Here is a 25,210-nt window from a genome sequence, read left to right on the forward strand (position 1 = left end):
TAAATCTACTCGAACTACAAAATTCTTAATTCTCTTCAAAGAATCGCCAAAGATAACCCCTAAAAAGCGGTCCTGAAGCCCATCGGCATGTTGACAAAATGATGCCTACAATAATTATACGCTCCATTGCACACTACAACAATTCTTAATTTCTCATAAATACGACTTCGTAGTCCATAATCCTCAAGATCATCATGACCCACAAAATGAGCTACTTTCAACGGGGGCGCTATGCGCGAAACTTACAGGCGCCACCAACGTTGGAACTCGTCTCATTTGCTACACGAGTCTCCGGCCCGTGCACATGGCACATGAAGTCGTTCGTCAGCAAAACAGTGCAAATGCAATATACCGTTGTACCTGCCAGCGAAAAGGTTTGTGATTTCCAGCCTTTATTTGATTACTTGATATACGATGTAATCAAAAGGGAAATTTTTGTTAGATAAGTTGATCCACTGCCATGCCTTTAGCTTGAGTAACTCCGGCTGACAATCCCATGCTCATACATGTCATATTCATTCACATGTGAATGAATGAATGAATATGACATGAATGAATGAGCATGTCAGCTGGAGTTACTCAAGCTACACTGCCCTATGCATTTGAAAGTCGGGTTACGGCTGCCGTAACGATAGCCAATAAGCCATGGCGAAGAGAAAGATGATTATGATTACGAAACATGTTTACTTTCTGTGCTTGAAGTTGAGTACCAACTATGCATGCCATGGACTCGGAGAGATTGATGGAAGGATCGGAGTGGGGTGGGCCATAGCTCCATGGGCATGATCATGATGGGTGGGAGGACATATTTTGAAGTGGATATAGTTAGTATAGAGGGCGGTAGGTAGAGAGTGAATATCGAATGGGCATGAAATAAATTGTGATCACTAGAGGGCGGTATAGAGAGTGAGATGGCTTGGGATGTCATAGCCCGACTGCGTCTGGCCGTACAGTACTATCGCAAGCTCTGTAGTACGGCCAGACGCCCGATGCTTCCACAGAGACTGAATTTTGTTGGCCGCCGATGTAGCGATTTTGCTACATCTTTCGATCGCGATTATCTTTTCATCCAGGACACAAATTTCCAAAGTTAAGGTTCGTAGTGGTAGAGCAACTCATACCTTTTCGAAAAAACGTTGTTTGGTCTCAATATTTTCATCCATCTGGCCACAAGACGAATTCCAGTCATCAAATTCCACAAATATCGTCCCCCATGCGATCCCCCATGCGATTTCAAAATGGCGGCCACGCTGTAATGTATGCAATATGCAGGCGCGCCCGCGCAAACTCATGAATATGCATAACAGTCTGTGACGTATGACCTCGTGTTTTTGGACGTGCGTGCGGCCGGCGGGGCTTATGGGCGTCGCAAGGATTTTTTTCTAGAGGGGGGCAAAGGCCATTTCTCTCCCTTAGGACTATGGGCGTCGCAAGGATTTTTTTCTAGAGGGGGGCAAAGGCCATTTCTCCCCAGAAATCCCTTTTCCAGCATATTGTCGATTTATCATTTTTCGAGGGTGGGCAGGGACATTCCCCCCCCCCCCACCCATTAAATTAATAGCAATATGACTTTGCGCCTCTTTTTCTCCCCCCCCCCCCCTTGCGACGCACATGCCCAGGACTCGCTACTTTATTTACCCTAGAACTCACTTCTTAATTTCCCTTGTAAAACCAACCCCAACCTACCCACTCACTCTGTCTTGGATGCGCAAATACGGAGTGGGCATGAATAAATGGTATCTAATAGAGGGCGCTATAGAGAGCCTCGGTACATTTTAACACATTTTATAGCTGTCTTATGAGGATCCTGTGGGTTTCTCATGGGGTACAAATAATTAACCAACTTCACAGTGGTGACATCTTTCTTGTGTTGCTTTATTTACAAGGACATCCGTTGCGTAGGAAGTTTGAGAGTTTGTTGATGGTTACCGTACTTTGGACATTTCATCATGGCTGACGAAGAGCACGAAAAGGCCTACACCTGGGAAGGTGATTATGAAAAAACTTGGTGAGTTGAAAAAAAAAGGATAATGATTATTGTTCAGTTTTATTTCATTTTCAGACTTGTTTGGAAATGTTATTTTATTGAAGGTCGATTTTTTTTGATATACCGGTACATGTATGGACAAATTTTGGCATATTCTTATTTATTTGTGTTTTGTTGCAGACTTTTATAACTTTTGTATTATTCTCTGAAATAATTCATTCAATAATTTGAGAAAATTGGTATTCCAAAATGTGTGTAACCGTTGGCAAAATATTTGATAAATGGTACATAACAGCTCATTTGAATGCAGAATGGGATAATTAATTGCTGTAATTTTTCTAATGCTGACATATGAAACTTGCGCGCGTTAGGAGTTGTTACCTTTTTCTTGTTTGTGTTTTCAGGGAAGCTCTTCGAGAGGATGAGCATGGCTCCTTGCAGACGACGATTGATGACATCCTCCATCGAGCCAAGCGGAGACGGTTGCTGGAGCGACCTCCCAACATCCGGCTGGGCATGGTAGGGGCACCAGCAAATTTAGAATCAAAGTTGTTAGGGGGAGGGGAGTAAAAAAAAAAGGTGGGGCATCAATGTGCCGGCAGGCCATTCTCTTCCGTTTCTGAGTTTATATTATTTCATGAATCTGGGTCGGGAGATAGGTAGGTTTAAACAAGTACCAGTGCACAATAAGCTCTGGTGAAAAATGCGACGCCGATGGCACATATGGAACACCATACTTTCATTTCCTCCTTCTGGATACCGTCCAATCACTAATAAAACAACTAATACTGCACATATCTTGCCTCCGTTTACACAATTTTCATAAACAACTTTACAAATTGTTACAAACAATTTTTAGAGTGCATTTACTGACCACGGCATGACATCTGCTCAATTTTTTGGTCAAATATTTTTGGTAAATTTTCCAGGGGCAGACAGATAGACAGACAGACCGACCGACCACCGAGTAACATTCTAAGCTCCTGCCAGGGTTAAAAATGTCCTAAATTTACAGAATGACCCACGAACAAATTATGCTGATGGTTTTCAAAAAGTATTGCGATGTAGCACTTGATTGCCTGGATTTTCATTAAATTCAAACAACAAATTTTGGACATGATATTTGCTTGTTTTCAGATGAGGCATCTGTACGTGGTGCTGGACATGTCACGTTCCATGGAAGATCCCGACTTCAGACCAAGCCGGCTTCACTGCACTATCAAGGTCAGAGGTCACGGATGTAACTGGGTCACGGCGGCAGGCCAGTCACAATTACTAAAACAATGTAATTGAACCAGCAAGCCACTCGTGAAGGGATCACACTCAGTGCGTTCATAGATTATTAGTCAAAGTCAGCAAGTGAATTCCAAAGCAAAAATGGACTCCAGACCTGCCAGGCTGCCCTTGATTTCTCAAATTCGCCAGCTGAACCCGTTAACCCTAACTCCTTTGTGTCTTTTACTAAAAACTGGACCAAGTCCATCAAAATCCATCAATCACTGTGCGTCCAATACAAAACTGTACATGACATAATGGAGTCCATCACTGACACACTGATTGACAGTGATTGACTTAACACACATGGCTTTTATCACAACAGCAGTACAGGAAGCTAGGCAAAATCAATCGGATACCCCTAGCACTGCTTCAGGCCTTCAGGCCCAAGTCCATCATACTCCATCAATATTTAGTACCGAGGCCCCCAAAATCCTTCAAAATGGGGGGGATGGATTTTGATGGAGTTGGGGTGGTTTCTCAACTGAAATTTGCTTAGTAATTAGCATTTTTTTTACTTGACAGTTTAAAAAATTTAGCTCAGCCAAGGTTCCTGGATTTTAAAAAAAAAGTTTTTTTTCTCCATTTCACAGCTGTTGGAGACATTCATTGAAGCATATTTTGACCAGAATCCAATAAGCCAGGTGAGTTCTTTCCTTCATTCTTCATAATTCCCATTTTTATAAATTTGGAAGTGGTAACTGGTATTAAGTGGTTATTTTCTGCTGTTTATAGTGGTCCCCACCAATTAAAAAAAATTAGCATTGAATTTATCAATTTTTTACTTTTATACTTTCTCATCACTGAAACTTCAGACAACATCCTATGTAAACTCATTATCCATATTTTATGAATTTTGTCGGACAGATTGGTTTTATAACCACGAGCAACATGAGGGCTGAGAAACTCACAGAACTCGGAGGTAAGAATTCAACACATGATCTTTGGAAGTCAGGAAACTGTCACCTGATAGTCATGTGGCTGTCACATGTCTGATACGTGACCATCACATGGGCATCACATGGTTATCATGTGGAAATAAAAAAAAAATTGCCAACTTGACATTACATTTAAAGATAAGGCAATGCGTTACTGATTTCTAATTGGTCCGTTTGAATGGAAACCTATTGCAATTGGTCAAGTGATTTGTAATTTTTTTTCCAGGAAATCCCAAGCGACACGTCGCCGCCTTACACAAATGCAAAGACAAGCCGTGTTCCAAGGAACCGTCGCTACAGAACGCGCTGGACATGGCTGCGTCATCGCTCAGGTAGAGCCACATTTACCCCGAAAAAGAACCCAAAGACTTGTTACATACAAACAAAGAATCATAACTATACTTTCCAGAGTTTACAACAATTGATGTTTTTGGGATTCCTACTCCAGACACATGCCGGGCCATGCCAGCCGGGAAATCCTCATCATTATGGGAAGCTTGGTCTCCTGTGATCCCGGAAACATCCATTTAACTATCAAGGTATGGCAAATATAAACACTTGTATATATGACAAGGTTTCGCCTTGCCCACTTTGTGGGCCATCGAAATAGTGAACGATCGACCCCTGAACAACTTGTGAACGCACCCCTGTTTGCGCTTTATAGGTTAGCGATGATGGAAAACGTCTTTGGTTGAACGTCAAAAGTAACTTCACGCTTTCTACCTTCACCCAACCTTCCTAAATCCACAAAAATTCACCACTGGCCAAGAATGTAACAGCGTTATTATTCTATGTACTGATAGAAGAGGTATCTAGCCCCGCATTAAGAGATAGTGGCTAGGCTGCAACTTTTTTATATGTTGAAAAATATTTTTCCAAAAGTTCTTAGCAGATTTTAGAAAATCTGTGAGAGTTAGAGTTGATTATTTCTTTTTATTCAGCTTTGTTATTTGGCCATTTTTAAGTTACAAAACAAACTTCTAGGCATTGCCTGTTTCCACCACTTATCACTGTTTGTATATGTAATTTAAGTTTATTGTTCTGTTTCATTAGGATTGGAAAATCAAGCAGGCCCTAAAAATGATCGAGAAGCTTTACAACTGTTGGTTTTACATTTCAGTTCAGCTATCTTTTGTTTTGTTTTTTTGACTGCTAGGCAATGAAGGAACTCAACATTCGCTGCTCTGTGATTGGTCTAGCTGCAGAGGTCAGGATATGTCGCAAGCTGTGCACAGTCACACAAGGTGAGAAAGTGCTTAATCTGTCTTAAAGGGGATATACAACATTTGCAAACATCAAAATACAAAACTACAAAATTGTTACGCAATACCTCACTGGACTGTTAGTGAATGACAGTCTAAAGCATCCTTTAAAATCATGGCACTTGGTGTGCTGACATTTTCAAGAACATTTTTGTATCTATTTTTAACGCTGGTCTGCCAACCAGCGAAACTGGCTATTTTTAAATACTGCCCCCAAATTACCAAATTTAGTCTGAATTTTGTTTGCAATCGATTACACATCTATGAACGGGCACAAGCCTTCTAGACTGGGTCCCTGACCTTACAATTCCCCGACATCTATAAGTTGCACCATTTCAATTTAAGTGGGGTCAGGGAGCCAGACTGGTTTTTCAAACAAGTTAGTTTTAATATTTTCTTTGAAATGACAAATCGGTGCGTCTTATTTTCAGTGTTCCTGATTAATCTTTCAGTCACTAATTGACCGAGTAATTGTCTTTTTTTAAAAACTTTATTTGCAGGAACTTATGGAGTCCCCTTGATGAGAGCCACTTTCGAGAATTACTGAAAGAACACACTAATCCACCACCAGCTACAGTGAGTTGTCCTAATGTTTTTTTTCTTTTTTTAAATAAACGTCCTGATTTAATGTTAGTTTCCCAATTCCCTGTGTAGGAGTACCTTTTTTCCAAAAGTATTCTTGACATTTTTTTTTTTTTCCATTATTTCTTTTTTACATAAAGGTCAATACAGAACCGGCTCCGATCCGAATGGGTGAGTGCAGTAACACAAACAGCGAGGTGTAATCATAATGAATATTCATAATGAGTTAGTTTGTATTAGCATAATTAAAGAGTGCTAACATTTATTTTATCTCAACTTTACATAGTTTGCTTCTGGTAGATACATGTAGTTTGATACTAGTTTTGGGAAAAAATGTTGCAACCTGACGCCACTTCAGTGGTTGTGTACAAAGTCTATGGAGAGTCAAGAACATTTTCTAAGTATTTCCTAACAAAATTGGAAATGTTTTCTAAGTATTTCCTAATCCTAACAAATTTGGAAATGTTTCTCAGTCCCAGATTCATGCCTTATCATCATTTTTGCAATGACTGACCTTCACTGAGATGGTATATGAAGAAAAAAAGTGGCATCAGGTTGCTACATTTTTTCCCTAGTTTGTATTAAGAGATTTTTATGAATTACTTGAAAGGTCATCATTCTTGTCCATTTTCTTGTTTAAATTGTTTAAATTATTAAAACAAAAATGATCTCTTTTTTACAGGTTTTCCTCAGCATGTGTTGCACACAGAGAAGGACAAAGCAGAGAAGCCCTCAATGTGCATGTGGTATGACACAAATTGATAAAACTATTGGACTAACAATTGTTTCAGATATTTTTATTTCAAAATTCTCAAATCTTAAAACCCAGGAAAGTCGCTGTATGAACACAAGACACACATTCTTGAAAAAAATTCACTTTAAAAAATTCTTTAAAATATTTCCATAAATTAAGTCTCAACTTTGTGTTCGTTTTCATATTCATCTTGAGCTGTTAGAGAGATTTTCAAATCCTAGACCCTTTTTTTGCTTAGTTTGGGACCTTGATAAGCTTTTAATAAGAACATCAAATAAAGTAAGGCCAAAAAAAAAAAGTCTCCGGTTTCTGGTATGGAGCTTGCCCAAAAAGTGGTGTGGCGACGCGGCTTTTTTTTTTTTTTAACCTGATTTTTTGCTTCAAATGTCGGCTGATGACTGCAAATGGTGCCCGACTAAACTTAGTGCAAATGTATGGGAGTCCAGAGAGGCCACATAAAGCTTATTCTCGACCATAACCCAATCTAAAAACACGTTAAAATTGTGCAGCAGCAGGATTCCAGTCAAACCAGTGAGTTTGGCGGTTTTGAGACATCATCTTTCATTGAAAAAAAACACTTTTTCATTTTGCCGACGCGCATGGCTACGGCGACGCGCGCGCATACCAGAAACCGGAGACTTTTTTTTTTTGGCCTAATGCTGGCAAAATGAAAATGTTCCCCTTGGTGTTTTTTTGTCCCAGTCATCTAGATTCCAAGGATCACACAGGGTTTGGTTCCAGTGGTTATTTCTGTCCCCAGTGCCGGAGCAAATACTGCGAGTTGCCCGTCGAATGCAAAGTTTGTGGTGTGTTATTGATGTGTTTTTTTTCACTTTTCTATTATAAAATAAAGAGAAGTAAAAAATTTTGCTTTTCTGCGGAAGGTAGAAATTGGTTATGTCACGTTTGCCAAGTTCTCTGTATTATTATTTTTTATTGGGGGGGGGGGCCCAAACAACTTCTTGTTTGGATGGAGTGTTTAGCCGCGATGCTGTACGATTTTACTTCTTTCCTTTGCGATGAAACTTTTTTTTAACTAATTTCAGAAAGTTTCTTCTATTAAGTAAAGTAAAGTAAAGGAGTAAACAGAAAAGTAAACAAGTTTTTTTCACTGATGCAGATTATCATTAGAGGAGCAAATATATTTTGTCAAATTTTTTTGCTCAAAAGCCCTGTTGAGTTGCAAACTCGCCCCCTAACTTTATTCACTGATTCCCTCCCGCCCCCCAGCTCTGACGTTAGTCTCCGCCCCCCACCTCGCCCGCTCCTTCCATCACCTTTTTCCGCTCGCAGACTTTGTGGAGGTTCAACGGGAAATGATCGATGCCGGAGATCAGCTGTAAGTCTAACTTTTTCAATCCAGCAACATCGTCAACTATCTTTCTAAAATACTTCCGCGTTTCACTTTGAACATAAAAATGTGATCATCGATGTAATTCCCAAAACAAGGGATCATTAAAGGGAATATACATCATTGGCTTTTGCTGTAATTTTCAGAAATGAACTATTTGAGGGGTTAGTATAATAGATCAAATATTGTTACACTGACATGTTTGAAGTTTTGTGTTCGAAAATGCTGGAATAACCAAGAAAAACAAAACTGTTCAAGTAGTCTGGTTCCCTGACTCCACTAAATATAAAATGGATCAATTTACAGATGCCGGAAAATTGTAGGGTAAGGGTACCAGTCTAGCTGGCCTGCACCCGTTCATGAACATGTAACCAATAGCAAACACAATTTGGACTGAATTAATGGTACATTTGGAGCAGTAGTTGAAAAATAGTCAGGTTTTTCCAACGGTGGTCGGCCGACCACTGCTGGAACTTTTTACAAAAATACCATTTCCTTGAAAATGACTTCACACCAGGTGCCATGATTTTACAGGATGCTTTAGACTGTCATTTACCAACATCCTAGTAAAGTATTTCGCAAAAACTTGGTAGTTTTATTTTTCGATGTTTGCAAAAGTTGTATATTCCCTTTAATTCACAGTCAAATCGAGGTTTGTTTTAAAAAGTCTAGAATTTGGTGATGTGTTCAGAGTAATTTCAGAGAAACCATAAATGTAAACTTTTCCCGTTTTAAATTTCCTTGCATTTCTTCCCTTTTCTACCCAAACAGCTCCTGTTTTGCATGCCAAGTTGAACTCAAAGACGACACAGTAAGTACCATTCGTGTCAAGTATTTAGCGATTCCAACTTTGCTTCTGTTGTCTGGTACCCAAAAGCCAAGACACACATCATTGTAATGACTGTTTCAAGGATACCAGACTACTTTTAAAAAAATCCATATTTGTAAATGGGGATTTCCTTAAAAAAAAATTAATAAATGAAGGAGTGAAGAACATGATGTCTGTAATGAGTGAAAATCACCTAGCAAACCCTGCCACTTTAAGAAAAATCGCTTTTCAATTAAAGACCTTTCTCTTTTTGACCTGTTCCCGAGTGCACGCACTAGATATAGGGGTTACATCTCCCAGTAGAACTTATAAAATTATGCATGCTTGGTTTCATTAGTTTCTATTAGTTACCCATTCAGTACCGAACATTCATGGACCACTCATTAAGAAAAAAAAATGGTTTGGGAACTACAGGCATGCAACTGGCAAATCACAAAAAAAAAGAGGAAATTCAAATTTTTCCCAGACTTTGTACAGTGTTTTTCTATTTTCAATGGCACACATGGGAGGTCAATAAAGAGGAAATCAGCTGATCAGCTGAAAAGTTGCATGCCTGGAACTAGAGTGTCATGGCCTAGCGGTTATTAGGAGCACCGCACCGGACTCATGCTCTGGTGTTTCAGAGGCAACAGTGACGTGGGTTCGGACACTTGTGCCCTTAAGCAAGGCACTTAACCTTTATTGCTTTGTCCTTCGGATGGGACGTAAAGCCGTAGGTCCCGTGTGTTGTGTAATGTAATGCACGTAAAAGAACCCAGTAACACTGACCGCTAAGAGAAGGGGTTTGCCCCGGTGTTTCTGGCCTCCTGTTAAAACTCCCCTGCGGAGTATTTAGGAGAAAAACCAACCAAGTACCAAGTACTAAATTATGCAGGTTATGAAGTGCTTTGATATCTTCACCTGTGGAGTCTGTGCATGAGCAATGAATGGCAGTTTGTGGCCTCTCACGCGAGCTCCGTGTGTAAAACACACTGCGTGCATGCAAGGCTTAGCACACATGGTGCGAAGTAGGCACGACTGGTCATAGTCAGCATGTGCACAAACCAAGCTCAAACCTGAAATATCTCGGACTGAGCTCTGGTGACAATGGTATACACAGGATTCTTCTTAACTCCCGCTCTTTGTTACAAGATCCAAAGCCACACAAAATTGACGGTACATGTATATGAAATGTTAAATTTGCGATTTACTCTCCTACAGGTTTTCCAGTGTTCTACGTGTGAACGCCCCTTTTGTTTAGACTGTGATCTGTTTATACACGAGTCCCTCCACTCATGCCCTGGCTGTGCGAGCACGAGGTCCGAGCTGTCCAGGGGAGGCTCGCAGGCTCATCACCTCAAGAGGTGAGGGAGAAAACCTCAAGGAAACCTCACTGACCACCACTGGAAACCTCACTGGGAACCTCAACGGAAACCTCACTTGAAACCATTCAGAACCTCAATGGAAAGTGCTGGAAACCTCACTGGAAACCATTGGGAACCTCAAGGAAACCTCGCTGGACACCTCCCTGGGGAACGAAAATCCTCAACGGTTACCAATTTTTAAAATTAGTCTGGGGTGCATATGTTTCTACATTTTCCAGTAATACTTGGAATGAGCACGTGCATTGAATGGGCTCTTTAAGGGGAGGTTCAGAGGTGCATCACCTCAACAGGTGAAAACAAAACCTTGAGGAAATCTCGCAGGAACACCTCCCGAGACATATCTTACAAGGATCGTGTGTGGTATCTATCTAGCCTGGTGGCTTGTACTCATCACCAAGTCAAACGAGGGCGCTGTTCAAGATTAGCAGTCATAGTACTTGCAAGTGTTGAATGCAAGCTGTAAAGTACAAAAACATTGCAGTATGGACTCCGTGCGCCAACAAAAGAGGGCGCCCTTTTACCTAGCAACGACGTCCCATGGGCAGGACATTTCGCTGGTTGACGCGCACCGTTCCTTGTGTGTGACGCACGTACACCAGGGGATTTAGTTGCACTATGTACATGCAGTGCTAGTGGTGGCCGCGCGTCGCGGAAAAATTGCAGTCGGGCAAGATGGCGTCTGTTTGTCACCCCAACTGTACTTTCTTTGCCGGTGAAGGGGGTACTTTTGGACAAAGCAGATAAGACAATACTAGCGGCCTGTACCTGAATTTTGTTGAGTGTCTTAAGTCAAGACAAACATTATCAATATTTTGAAATAAAACGTCTCCGAAAATGCATTTTGTTTTTGTTAAAGGCTTACCAATTTTGGCGTCATATTTCAGTTCCGAGTCATTCGGAGAAAAAAATGCTGAAATGAAACTGTGGGAAGATAAATAAGAAACTCTGATATTAAAGTTATTACCAGAACGGAGCAGGCTGGAAAAATGTGGAGCTGAAACCGTACATGTGTATGGAGGACAAGATCAAACTTTACAAAATTTATAAAGAATACAACCATTGTAAAACATTAGAATTTAAAAATTAAAGTAGGTTAATAAATTAACAAATCGACTCCACTAAGATAATGTTTCAAATTCCAATTTTATTTTACTATCAATTGTTGTTTCAAAGTGACTAATTCCTAGGTCATGTTTAAAAAAAGTTTTAATGGAGTAAAAATAGTATTTGCGAGATTAGATCGGCCAATGTACTGAGAACTTCATTGCGGATATTGATGTTCGCTTGGGCGTTCCGGAAATCTGACAATATTATTTGGCTTGCACGTAATTTTTAATTTGTCTCTAAGGCCAAAAAAAAAAAATGTTCGGTCTCTGGTCAGACCAAAGTTCCGGAATTGACGCGGCCACGCGGCTTTTTTTTTTTTTTTTGCTTTTTTTTTTTGTCTTCAAGCTTGGATTGTACAGACAAGGTGGGGTACTATTTTGCTTTTTTGGTGTCCTCGTGTACATGGTCCTCCATAATTTGCCTTGGTGCTTTCGATCATATGCCTTAGTGCAATTTCCCATTCCTTGGTGCTCTTGGTAAAAAAAATTGAGGAGGTGCGGAAATAGAGGGCGCTGTTGGAGCTACCGCGGAACATTTTGAAAAAAAAAAAAGATCGACGCGCATGATTAAAATCGACGCGCGCGCTGACCAGAGACCGACTTATTTTTTTTTTGGGCCTAAGGCTTCATTTTTTTTAGGGTGATGTAAATGTAGGAGTACAACTGGATTCTTCTAAACTCTATGCAGTTGAGACAAACTTCATTACAAAGTTGACTGCTATCCTTCTCTGAAAAAAAAGAGAGACTTCCGGTATAAAGCTATCTGTTCACACAATGCATAATCAAGCGAGTATTAAAATGAACTATTTTTCAAGTTCCGATCTTCATATGTACTCTAACATTTCGAAACTATTTGCATTTCAAAATAAGCTTTTTGGTAAACTTCCACATTCACATGAACTGTACGGCCAAAAGACTGATCAATTTGGCCCCGCCCACTGCTGTGATTGGTCAATACATCATGGAGGGGCTTAGTGGATCAGTCTATTTTGTTTTTGTTTTGGAGGGGGGGGGGACCCATTTCACCGTTTTGATGTCTAGTTATATGTTAAAAAAAAGTTCCAAAGTGGATTGTACATAGTAAAAAGGAATAGTACTATTTAAAAGGAAGGCTATAATCTAAGGCAATAAATACTTGGTGCCTATTTAAGACATGAGTTTTACATACGTATAAAAAAACAGTAATGTGCACAATAAAGCACCATAAAAAGGATGAAACAACGTAAATATCCACTTCTTGTAACCCTACATAAATATACTTTAAACTCCTTAAATTATTATATGACCAGAATTTTACCACATAGTTTGTATTACAAATTACTCATAACACTAATTGTTTTCTTGTATTGTTCCCCTTCCACCAAATACTGTCACCCCTGTACGGATAATGTTTCGATCCGAAATGCACATTCTCGATGGTCTGGATGGACACATCCATCTAGACAAAAGGGGTGAATAGCAACTTAATTTTGAACTAATCTAAACTGATATATACGTACATGCAGCAAAACACCATTTCAAATCGGTAAAAATTTAGAATTTACAAAATACGTCAATGAGCACCTTTCATAATTTGACAATTTATAAACAAAGAATTGTTCATTTGTAAACAGGAGCAAAATACAAACATTTAGCCACTTCAATGTTTTTTTACCGTCCAATTTAATACTCTATACGACAGTGTGTTGACAACCGAAGCAGAAAAGGTCGAAGGTCAGGAGTCATTGCGACCTTTACACTTCCTTCGGTACCTCGATTCTGATCAACAGAAAGTCTATCAGCAAGGTACCCCCTCTTTCTGGCACCCTAGCTCCGCCCCTGATTATAGCTCGCCTGTTCAAAGCAACACTATTCATCTGTACTTTGTTCTATGTTTCCACAAGATATGCATCGCAGGCTAGCCAGCTGGCAATCGTCATACTACTTACAAAATCAAGACATAAATATCAGAAAATTTTTAAAAGGGGTGCTTTTTAAAACCGAATCAAGTACACCATGATAAACTATAATTAAAATACAAACTACTGCTACTATTGTTCAACCCCATCCGATGATAACGAGTATATAAACCACACATTAGCCAAAAAAACACAATTTACAAAAAAAATAATAATAATAATTGAATAGAAGTAAAAAGCAGTCTCTTTTCCTCGTCTTATTTTGCCAAGTTTTCCCAAGATATAAAAACAACCCTGTACTGGAGTGAAACGTTTGACATTGCAAATCTTACCAAAATATATGTAAGACATTCATTTTCTGTTTTTAACTGGCCAATCAGAGACAGTGATTTGAATTTTTAGCCAATCAAATTCAAGTTTCATTTCGTGAGATCTTTCTCTTACATTTTTTTTAAAACCCCAATGTCAGATATTTGGATGAACATGATATTGAACTTTTTTTTTTTTAAAACTTTACATACATAATATAGCACCATTCTGAAAGAAAGCTGGAGGATAAGACTACAGACACAGATCTCTCTGTTGTCGTTATTACGCTCATCTAACTCACTTAGACTCTGCCCAGCCGTTTAGTTGTAATGCACCTATGACACACAAGTTCAAGGCAAAAAACACTATTCTACCATGTTAGGAAACTTCAAATTTTGAATTTTACCACTTTGATCTAAAAAAAGAGTAAATTAATAAAAAAAATCGATTTGTGTGAGTTGTTTTGGTTACATTGATTATTTTGTAAAAAAAACCACCGCACAAGAGCAATGTTTTGATTTAAAAAAAAGTTTTAAAAAATTACCATAACAATGACATGCACAAGTCAAAAAAATTGCTCCGAGACTTTTTACCTTTTCAGATGACCATATCTGGAAACTAAGTAATTTCAAAGTAACCAGAAAAGCAATGTGGTTATATGTGAAACCTCAAAACCATCATATCTCATTTGAAAAAGATCCATACTCCTAAATTGTCACATTTTATTTATTTCCCAATCATTTTCCCTTCCAACAGCTTCTAAAAAAAAAAGGAACAGAGAAAGCGTAGGGTTAACACAAGACATTTTTTTATCATGAATGAGCGGACAAACGAGTTAACATCAATTAGGGCAGTTCAGGACGTTGACGGCATCCACCAGCGTGGTCCAGAGATTGACGTGCATGATCTGCTCGTAGCCTTCTTTGGTGATCCGCAGGTCAGAGATGCAACCCTCGATCCCACTGCTGTATTTCTTGCCGGTTAGTTTCTCGGCATCAGGCGCTCCACCTGTTAGGGAAGTGAAACAAATATTTCCGAATGACATCATCACAGGGTGCATCAGTGTGACGTGTGGGCCCAATTCGGGCGATTCACAATGCAGTGGGCCACCAAGAGTTTGCCACAGAGAGTTCATTTATTAAGTTACAAAAACACAAACGTTTCAAGAAAATTATGAAACGATGAATTCAATTGTACTGGTTGCAGAATCCTGAAATTTGCCAAAAAAATAATTTATATAGATGCTCTGATTGAGATATAATGTCTTTAAAGGTATAATGTCTTTAAAGGTGCAATGTTCCGAAGTGACAAGTTTTGAGAACAAATTAAATTTACCAAACTAAACTGCTTGTAAGAGTTTTGAAGAGAGTTTAGCGCACAACATCAAATCAAGACGATTTTGTCGTACACTAGCCAAAATCAAGCTATTTTCTAAAGATTAACCCAAACTCCCAAGCATGATTTACTAGGAACCAAACCATCCTGGCAAATTCCAACACCATATGGGAAACTGCACACACATATTTCTGACTTTGATTTTGGAGGTGTGCCAACCCATAAGACTGTCCGTTTAGGGGTACTGTACCCATTCCGACAGATTCCAGCAAAAGTGCTTTTGGGGTTTCGTGGTTTTGAGTTATGTTAGGGTTAAACAAATGTTCAGACTTTGCATAACATTTCCAGCCCCAAAGCTGTAAAGACTGCCCTTTTCAACCATTCGTGCCCCTGCCAGTTAGCCAGGGAAACCCAGCAATGCCCTCTGAACTCTCACCTAGATACAGATGACCTTTGACGTTCAGCATCTGCAGGAAACCGGCCGAGTGACCCGACACCTCTTCTCCGTCCACGATGAGCGCACCCTCGCGACCTCGCCGGTGAGCGGTCACGTTGTGTCTCAGGCCGTCAGTGACCTTGACCTTTGACCTGATGCTGGCCTCGCCACTGCCCAGCTGGTAGCTGTGGTAGAAAAAGACAAGAAGTTCTCCAATCAAACTTCAGGATCAAGAAATCCTTTTGGAAAAAACTGGTATCTCTACTGAACAAAAGTCTATTAACTATGCAAATTTAATATTGTCAACATTTTCGGAAAGCTACGGGCATGCATGCCCGAATTGAACAAAAAGGATGTTCATGTATTGTCATTTTTCACATGCCCCTACCATTATGAAAACAGTATTATGGACAGTCAGGATCCTGATTCTTGCATACTTCCCCAACAAGATATGGTTGAGCTATAGCCAGCCAGAAACAATAAATACGTTCTTAAAATCAACTTTTTAAGGTCTATGGGATCCGTGCACAAGTACCCCATCAACGGCCAGAAAAGGAGAGTTGGGGGTGACCTAGACTGGTTCCCGGTCCATCCACTGCGTATTTCGAATGTATCCAAAGTTATTGGAGGCGGGGATTAGTCTCCGAGACCATCGCAAAAAGATTAGAATATATTCGCGCATCGACGACGTCAGACGCTCACGCGAAGACGCGGTTGCTATAGCTTTTGCACATTCAAGAAGTTGCGTGTACTTCGCGTACAGTACAGTACGCACACGCTGTGTGTCCCGTCCACGAAGCTCTCAAAAGAGGTAAAAATGCGCCCTCTTTTGTTGGCGCACGGAGCCCATAGGTTCGCGATGGCAACGATGGCCACTGGACGTCACTTACCCAAATACTAGCGTTCCATTCTCGATCCCCAGTGAGATGAAATCCTGCATATATCCACTCTGTCCCTCCACCTGTTTATTCACAACAGCAACAACAACATCAAAAGAATTGCAGTTTGTTAAAGACGCACTTTTGTGAAGGACAGCTTTGCCATTTTTTCATCTACAAAATGTGACACATAAGCTAGATGGGACAGAATATAAAACAAATACAGAGACTTTCTTTCTTATGTCATGAAGTATCCTTTATTTTGAAATAGTAACACAAAATAAATAACAGGACTGCCTCTTTAAGTAAAGCAGATCTGTTATTGCACAATGGTATAAAAATGGAACATACCACTCCCTGCCATAGGAGGATACCATTTGAGGAGAGGGTGGAGAAGACAAAATTAATTGTCTCTTTGGAAGTACTGCTCCTGGAAGAAAAACACAAAGACAATAATTAATTCCAAATTCATTCACTTACAAGAAAGACGTTTACGTTTGTACTGTTTAAATGAAAAGTAGGAAAGAATGTAGTATCCAGACGCCGCTTCTTTAGTTGTGTACAAAGTCTATGGAGAGTTGAGTGCATTTTCAAAATCATTCTAACAAAATTGGAAACGTTTCTCAGTCCCCTATTCATGTCTTTTCAACATTTTTGCAATGACTTTCCATCATTGAAATAACATATGATGAAAAAAGTGGCGTCAGGTTGCAAACTTCTTGCCGAAAAGGAGAACTGTATATGCATGTGTATTGTAGGTATATTGTGAGTTAATGTAATTTCACAAAAAAGGTTTAGGATTTTTTTTTAATTGTCAATGTGTTTTACAATTCCAAACTGAACATTCTAATACATATTTTAAAAAAGCACAAATCCACCAAACGGGTGACACATTCTTTCTCAACAGAAGTGCCATTATCATGTTCACTGCATAAGCTACATCTAAAGACAACATGTGCCCATAACGATAGCAAAAGTTGTTTAACTTAGCCAATCAAAAACCATACAATGGAAGATTTCATTCAAACTCTGCTTTAGTTACAGTTAAACTCCTCCGTGTGATGGAGATATTCAGTGAAGGGGGGATTATTGTGAATACGAACCCTCGTTCCCTTGGAATGATGCTGCGCGGCAGCTTCAGGTAGCTGTTCCCGGTGAAACTTGCACTGTAGTCGAACGTCTCAACTGAACCAAAAAAACCAAGTGCGAATGCACGATAAGCTCTGGCCGTCTTGCATGAGAGTCTTGCATGAAATTATACAATTACTCACTTGGTGGTGATTGTCAATTGAAATAAGAATGTCCCATTTTGTTGAAAAATCACAATGCAAAGTAATAGTGACCTTCATAATGCAATTGTATCCTCACTCGTACGCCCTGAGACTTGTAAAAATGACACAGGGCCAGAGGCAGGGGTGATGTATAGTGACAGGTGTAGGGAAGCCCCCTAATTTCCTAAGTTCGTAGCGCACACAAATTATTTTTGTCAAGTATTTAATGTACTTTGTTTTCTTTTTTGGACAGTTACAATTTGGCACTTACAGTTATATGGGCGAGTTAGGGGGTTCGTTTTTGGTAATTTTTTTTGGGGGGGGAGGGGGGGAACCAACCGACTGACCATCACCCAAGTGACTTGTAAGTGTAAAAAAAAAACCTCCTCTGAATTTTGACCTTTGGTGTGTGCAACCTCACCTATCTCACAGTGGTCCCCAGTGAATCCCTGGGGGCAGAGACAGCGATACTCATCCCCACCCATGGGGTCACAGCTGCCACCGTTCTGGCAGGGCTGGTCCACGTGGCAAGGGCCCACCTCAGTGTCGCAGTGACGACCTGAAAAATGACAAAAAATATGACTTACATATACATGTAAACAGAACTTTAATCAAATAAGTAGGAAAATACAACCGTCCCTATAGTGGTTTGCTGGATGCATGGAGTTTCTACATGAAGTTGAAATGGCCTTCTTTGGTCAGTTTGGCGAGTCAGGATGACGCAATGCAACTTTCCTTGCCTTTCTGCTTACTTATTAAGTAGACATTAAAAAAATTGAATATTTCTTTATTTTGTTTCTGTCAGTTTCTTCAGGCTTCGAAGGTACTGTGCCTATGGATTTTTGACAAATCCTGGTTCTACCACAAGATTGAAACAAAAATTTAGATAACTTTGTGGCTCTATCATAAGACTGAATAAAAACATTAGAATAAGGTTGACGGTTGAAACAATTTGTCTACACAAGACAAATCGAATGTTGCAATTGTTTCACTTGAAATAAGTACATTAAGTTGGCAACTGACGTTTGGGTTGACTTGAGTTGCTCTAAACTGAATTTGGTTTGGCGTGACACTGGAACTATTAGAGTTATTGAAGTGTGAAACAATTAGGAGCAATTACTTGTAAAAGATCACCTGTTGCAGTTGTACTATTAAAACAAATCCCAAGTCCTGCCAATGGAAATAAGCACACAAAGTTTGCCATCTGAAACCAAATTATATTTGCGTCGCCAACTTGAGTCGCTCTAAATGCATTTTGGGTTGACTTGACTCTTGAACACAAGTCTGAAGCAAATGATTTACCGGTGTAGTCAGCGGTGCAGGTGCAGACGTATTCGTCCAGCGTGCTGGTGCAGGTGGCGCCGTTCTTGCACTGGTTGCGGGAGCAGAGTTGGTCCTCCCCGCATTCCTGCACGTTGATGTTCTCCTTGGCGTCGCTGATCAGACCCAGGGTGGAGCCGTCAATCTCAATCTGGGAGATGAAGGAGTGCAGAGTTTATGGGATATAACTAGAACATATAAGCATTCTGAAAAGGCACTGTATCATATGGTTTTGAGTTGTCAGCTGCTGCATAAATATTCTGAACAGACCGTTCCAACTGTTGACTCAATGGTAACGTAGTGTTTCGTTGAAACAGAGTGCCAATGCAAAAGAATGAGACATTGAACCATTCTTGGAGACGCTGTACTGTTTGAAACAACCCGTTTAAAAAATGTCCTTGTGTAAATAATGTTCTTCTACTGAACTATCAGTGTAAAAAGTTTTTCAAATCTCTTGATGGTCTACAATCCCGGCCAAAATGGTTGGAATACCCTCCCCCGGTCCCCTACGTCGCAGACCAGTACACAGACTGCCATAGCCTTCAGTGATAATTACGTGCACTTACCAAAATTATTAAAAATACTCACAACTCTCCAACGTGTTTGAGACACACATCAAATTGAAGATTATTTCATCGTCTTTCATTTTCTGTTCAATTTTCCGTGAGTGAACCAATGACTTTTGGGAGATAATTCCATCCAAAGATGATCACCCCTAAAAGCAGTCCTAAAGCCCATCACCATTCTGAAAATGGACGCTTACGCTCCATTGCAAAATAGAGCCATTTTAGGGCCTAATTTCATCCAAATTTCACAAAAATACTAGCTCCCAGTCCTCTGCAAGTCTTCCACCCTTTTTTTTTTTTTTTTTTTACAAATCCTCAAGTTCACGATCCTCAAAATGCTTTAATACTGGAGAATTTTGCAAAGATGAAGTTAAATATTCTAGGAGTCGTTAACTAGAGTAGGATCACATCATGAGTTGACAACTTTTGTTCAAATGTTGAATGACTCACCTCGGCTACGCATCCCTGGAATCCCTTGCTGACCCCCAAATCGGCTGGGAGCTGGTACATCTCGTCCACTCCGCCCACGTACATCAGCATCTTGAGGTTCAGGCCACGGCTGGAGCCTGGCGACCGGCCCTTGACCGCCTCACCAGAGTCGATGACCAGTGAACCCTCGCGGTTGTTACGCTCGGCTACCATGGAGTACCACTGACCGGCCGTTAGGTTGTAGGCGCTCTCAATGATGGCCGGGCCTGTGGGAGGTCAGGGGTCAGAGTTCAAGAGGGGTCATTTCTGAAACTTTCATTAATGGCTGTGTTTACGGCTAGTTATCCATAGAAAATAACTTGTCCATGGACATTCATTTTTTGAAGAAGGAATATGAATATTTGTGTTAACATTCATTTTTAGGAAAATGTGTTTCAGAGCCAAAATTGCGCCAAGACCTCAGACCTTTTCGAGACATATTGCCCCAATTTATTGGTCATTTTAACTTTTTCTTAAAAAAATCCCTAGTGATTTGGATGTTAAAAGCCAACTTTTCAAAGTCAGAATCTTTGTTTATTCGAGTTACATAAAAATGATGTGCAATTTGACGCGCATTTGTGTAAAATCTATGAAAGGTCTCCACTAAATTGCTGCCTGTACCAGTTCCGCTGTCATACTGGAAAACCAGCCGTCCGCTCCTGATGACCAAGGCGATGTAGTCGCCCTGCCCGCGGTGGTTCTGTCCGTTAAACATCAAGATTCCGTCCTCAGTGCTCTGCGGCTTGAACATCATGGCAATCTGGACCTGACGCAGGGACTCCTGCAGGCCCCCGTAGGCGATGAAGGAGTTACCAGTGAACGCTGGCTCGTAGACCGGTATCCCTGCAAAGAGTGTGCCAATTAACAGTATGAGTTCACTGTTGATGACAGTTGGTTCTAGACTGGTTTCCAAGCAAATGATTTTTGGAAAATTTTGTTCAGAATGGGGTTGACCTGGATGGTCATTGAAGGTGATCATACCATTGTGTTGTTCTTGGAGGGAGTGGGGGTGGGGGATGGGGTGGGGGAATGGGGTGGGAGTGGGGTGGGGGATGGGGTGGGAGTGGGGTGGGGGAATGGGGTGGGGGAGTGGGGTGGAGGAGTGGGGGGAGGAAGTTGGGATGGGGGGATTGGGGTGGGGTGGGGGAGTGGGGTGGAGGTGGAGGAGTGGTGTGGGGGTGGGGGAATGGGGTGGGAGTGGGGTGGGGGATGGGGTGGGAGTGGGGTGGGGGAGTGGGGTGGAGGAGTGGGGGGAGGAAGTTGGGATGGGGGGATTGGGGTGGGGTGGGGGAGTGGGGTGGAGGTGGAGGAGTGGTGTGGGGGTGGGGGAATGGGGTGGAAGTGGGGTGGGGGATGGGGTGGGAGTGGGGTGGGGGAATGGGGTGGGGGAGTGGGGTGGAGGAGTGGGGGGAGGAAGTTGGGATGGGGGGATTGGGGTGGGGTGGGGGAGTGGGGTGGAGGTGGAGGAGTGGTGTGGGGGTGGGGGAATGGGGTGGAAGTGGGGTGGGGGATGGGGTGGGAGTGGGGTGGGGGAATGGGGTGGGGGAGTGGGGTGGAGGAGTGGGGGGAGGAAGTTGGGATGGGGGGATTGGGGTGGGGTGGGGGAGTGGGGTGGAGGTGGAGGAGTGGTGTGGGGGTGGGGGAATGGGGTGGGAGTGGGGTGGGGGATGGGGTGGGAGTGGGGTGGGGGAGTGGGGTGGAGGAGTGGGGGGAGGAAGTTGGGATGGGGGGATTGGGGTGGGGTGGGGGAGTGGGGTGGAGGTGGAGGAGTGGTGTGGGGGTGGGGGAATGGGGTGGAAGTGGGGTGGGGGATGGGGTGGGAGTGGGGTGGGGGAATGGGGTGGGGGAGTGGGGTGGAGGAGTGGGGGGAGGAAGTTGGGATGGGGGGATTGGGGTGGGGGAGTGGGGTGGAGGTGGAGGAGTGGTGTGGGGGCAGATAGGGGATGAAACTACGTCGTAAAGGAGACTTTTCAGTATCATGGAAGACCTTTTTTCAAGGTGTAATATTTCAATGGTGAGTTTTCAGTCCAGTGGAACCAGATAAATCAAGATTTCTTTTACTCCCCTCCCCCCCCCCCCCCCCAAGGAATAACTTGGCCTTTAATAAGGTTCCCAGGCAGTAATTAGAATTTGGATCTTAGAATGGATCATTAAATAGAATGGAGCAGAATTGATTCACAATCCTGGGGGAGAAAATGGAACTGCGAGGTTTGCGAAGTTCAGGACTTTGTCTCCAGTTTCACTTTCAACCAATGAATTAACAGAGTGGAAAGTCTCTCGCACATCTCCAGTCGGTTGGCGACTAAATTGGATGACAAATCTCCAACCAAGGTGAACAAGAACACAAACATGAACAAAATGATACAAACCAAGATTTGCTTCAGTGCAAAACTCGTTACAATTCCAAACGAATGTAAGAAACGCTCAAGCAAAAAATAAAACAGCAGTGCTAAATGCCAATTTTCATGCTAATTCTCTCCAGTATTAGTATCTCAAGGGCCATTTCCAGAACACACCACGTCTTCCACAACAACTCTCCTTTCAAAAAGCTTCAGTTGTATCAAAATCAAACACTCCTTCAAAGTATAGGTTTTCCCGGCCAATTTCCTAAAATGTTCATTCACTTCTGAAAATCGGTCAGAATCCCATGTCAATTCCACGAAAGTTCAATCGTTTTCATTGTCCGTGCATTCGGTTTTGAGAAACAGACGGCCAATTCCGTTACCTGAGCATTCATTTACACAAGCGTACCTTTTCGCGCAGAGTTCTGGCATTCAATTTCGTGAATGTGTAATCAAAAGTACGTTTTTCTCATTCAAAATAGCGGATTGCATTACATAACTTTAAACTAAAAGTGAAATAGAATGACCAATGTTTGAAATCGCCCTCTAAAAGCGAAAAGGAAGTCTTGTAAACGAATCTGAATGAGCATAAACGAAATGTGCTGCTCAATCACTTAATTGATTGAATGGAAATGGAATCGAAAGCTCTGGTAGCGAAAATGAAACGCGTGTTCAGAGCGATTCTCAAATTCAGGCGAAAATGAGTGACCGATTTTGAGAAGTGAAAGAACATTTTAGGAAATTGGCCGGGAAAACCTATAATAACAGCCACATTTTCAGAGCTTCAGTCTTTTTTTCCGGACATGTTATTTTTTTCTGTTCAGACTTGTTGTGGAAAGGTAGTGGAAACAAAATGGCCGCTGAGTAACGTAATCATCCCATGCTCGAGAAATGACCCATGCAAACATGTGCTAGCCTTAATTGTGCAAGTATGCAACGTGCAAATTTCAAAGATGGGATGCCTGATGACATGCATTTCATTTATTTCCATACTGCAACAAAATGCTACGAAAAGGGAAGAAATGTGTGATAAATGTTTGAACCCACAGTACGATGTGTGAAAAGTTTCTCCTGATTCTGTCGAATATTGCTGAATAAATCTAAAAAGCAAAATCTAAAATAGCATTTCAAAACGGTAACTATAAGAAACATCTACTCCTTTTACAATTGAAAATCTACTCACGATGCAAAACAAAACCATAAATCTAAAAGCAAATTCAATCTATTTTTTTAACAAAAATCATGCAATTCTAAGTACAACAGGTCTTCTAAATTTATTTTTTAAAAATAATCACAGGGTGTCCCAAAACATTTTCCAACATGTTTTTTTTCTATCACCATGTTAACAATTTTACAGAGCAAAGAATTCAACTGGCTGTGAATTTGAAATCTTTTCAGAATGGAGTTTTTGGAACGTTTTCCTGGACACCCTGTTACTACGCAAGCAAGCTTCCATACGTAAACAACATTCCCATTATTTGCAAACAAAAGGTGCCTATGTGATATCTACATGTACTTGCAACTTGACAACTTTCTAAAACTATTCACGCTAGTGCGAGTGTGTTGGGGATGCTACAAAACCTACATTTCTACATTTCTGCAAAGTACAAGAGCGTGGAATGTGCAAAAACTTGAGAAAGGCTACCCTTTGTTTCTCGCTTAGCATAACATGCACTTAATATTTGCCTTTGTAACTTTTGCTTAGGTTTTTGTAGAAATCGTGTAAAATCAGAACATTCATTCCCCCAACCACCAAAGAAATGACAATAAAAGTGCAAATGTGGGTGTGTTTTTTATGGTAACTGTGAAACACAATTTGAAAGTCCAAAAAATGTATCTGAATTTGACCAAAACCATCGCAATGATTATGAATTGAATAAAAAGTAGCAAAAAAAGGGGTGATTTTGAATCATGGATGAGTGGAGGGGCTGCAAACACAATCTGCCATTAAATAATGGGTCCATTCAAACACCCCTTCCATACCTTGATGGAACATTCCACAACATTGAACAGAAAAGAATGATCCACTTCAATATGGGTGAGTTTTGCAAAGTTGAACAATCAGTCAATTGTATTTTTCACTCAATTGAAATTGGAAATGCAACATTACACCACAAAAGTCTACTTTATTCAACCACCCCTATCCACAATGGATCAATCTTTGCTGAGTCATGACATGGACTGTTCCATCTTTGTTTAGAAGGGGTTGCATAGCTGGGCAATTATTATTGGTTCGCAGCAAATCGCATTTAAAAAATGGTTTCATAATTAAAAAAAAATACCATTATCTGCTTGGGGTGTGTCTTGACCGCTACCCATGTTGACGTCACTGTCGTCGTTAACTGGTAAACATAGCATGCAAAGTACCAGTTAATTCTGAATGCTGCTACAACTAGATCAAAATTAAACCGTGACATGTAACCTGCAAAGATCCTACTGAGAAAGGTAAGAAATATCAGTAACAAAACTAACAGAAAAGAAAATGACTAACGTAGGAATCGAACCTCTGACCCGGTGCTGGCTAGTGCGTGTGTTACTGTAGACTCTGACGCTCATGCACAGAGTGGGTTCGACACCAGACGGTTCACATACAGACTGCTCTTTCTCTAAGCTATTTACCTACTATTAACACATAAAGCTTGTGAACATTCCTTTTGAACACAATTAACATGATGTGGTTGTTCCACCTGATGGAAAATTTGAAGTGTCTTTTATAAATAAAAACCTACAGACTAATTCAGCGATGGCTATTTTCTGAATTTAGCGCTGCGGTGGCACCAGGCTTGCTCGGGTCGTGTTCAAGTCAGATGCATGCACTCCAGTCTCCAACAACCCCATAGGGTTACCGATATGTGCGCGCCTCGCCTATAGAATGTGTGCGGTGTGCGCGCAAGTGTGGCACGACCTTAAAAATAGCTTCTTATTCTGTTACCTGGATT

The 25,210-nt window shown here is 41.1% G+C and overlaps 2 protein-coding genes across 5 annotated transcripts in view; one reads left to right on the top strand and one right to left on the bottom strand.

Annotated features, from left to right (window-relative positions):
- Positions 1-266: 266 nt before the first annotated feature.
- Positions 267-10,666, top strand: LOC119744427 (general transcription factor IIH subunit 2-like). The gene is given in 17 exon segments (XM_038220352.1): positions 267-374; positions 1,887-2,008; positions 2,392-2,506; positions 3,125-3,211; positions 3,856-3,906; positions 4,130-4,184; positions 4,427-4,532; positions 4,649-4,739; positions 5,357-5,444; positions 5,963-5,974; positions 5,977-6,038; positions 6,185-6,215; positions 6,727-6,790; positions 7,501-7,604; positions 8,029-8,137; positions 8,921-8,960; positions 10,179-10,666. Coding segments are annotated over 16 exon segments (1,221 nt in total). The 5' UTR covers positions 267-374; positions 1,887-1,949; the 3' UTR covers positions 10,326-10,666.
- A 3,134-nt stretch (positions 10,667-13,800) lies between these two features.
- Positions 13,801-25,210, bottom strand: part of LOC119744428 (basement membrane-specific heparan sulfate proteoglycan core protein-like) — a 164,258-nt gene continuing 152,848 nt past the window's right edge. For 3 of the 4 annotated variants that reach the window (XM_038220356.1, XM_038220357.1, XM_038220354.1), the window contains 10 exons: positions 24,554-24,613; positions 20,551-20,772; positions 19,912-20,156; positions 18,878-19,046; positions 17,997-18,134; positions 17,408-17,489; positions 16,656-16,734; positions 16,317-16,387; positions 15,427-15,611; positions 13,801-14,663 (listed from right to left, as the gene is read on the bottom strand). In XM_038220356.1, coding sequence (XP_038076284.1) covers positions 14,497-14,663; positions 15,427-15,611; positions 16,317-16,387; positions 16,656-16,734; positions 17,408-17,489; positions 17,997-18,134; positions 18,878-19,046; positions 19,912-20,156; positions 20,551-20,772; positions 24,554-24,613 — 1,418 coding nt within the window. In that variant the 3' untranslated portion in view covers positions 13,801-14,496. The remainder of the gene's footprint in view (positions 14,664-15,426; positions 15,612-16,316; positions 16,388-16,655; positions 16,735-17,407; positions 17,490-17,996; positions 18,135-18,877; positions 19,047-19,911; positions 20,157-20,550; positions 20,773-24,553; positions 24,614-25,210) is intronic. The other variant, XM_038220355.1, reaches the window with a different exon arrangement.

Source organism: Patiria miniata, unplaced genomic scaffold, assembly GCF_015706575.1.
Source record: "Patiria miniata isolate m_02_andy unplaced genomic scaffold, ASM1570657v1 HiC_scaffold_7, whole genome shotgun sequence".
NCBI lineage: Eukaryota > Metazoa > Echinodermata > Asteroidea > Valvatida > Asterinidae > Patiria > Patiria miniata.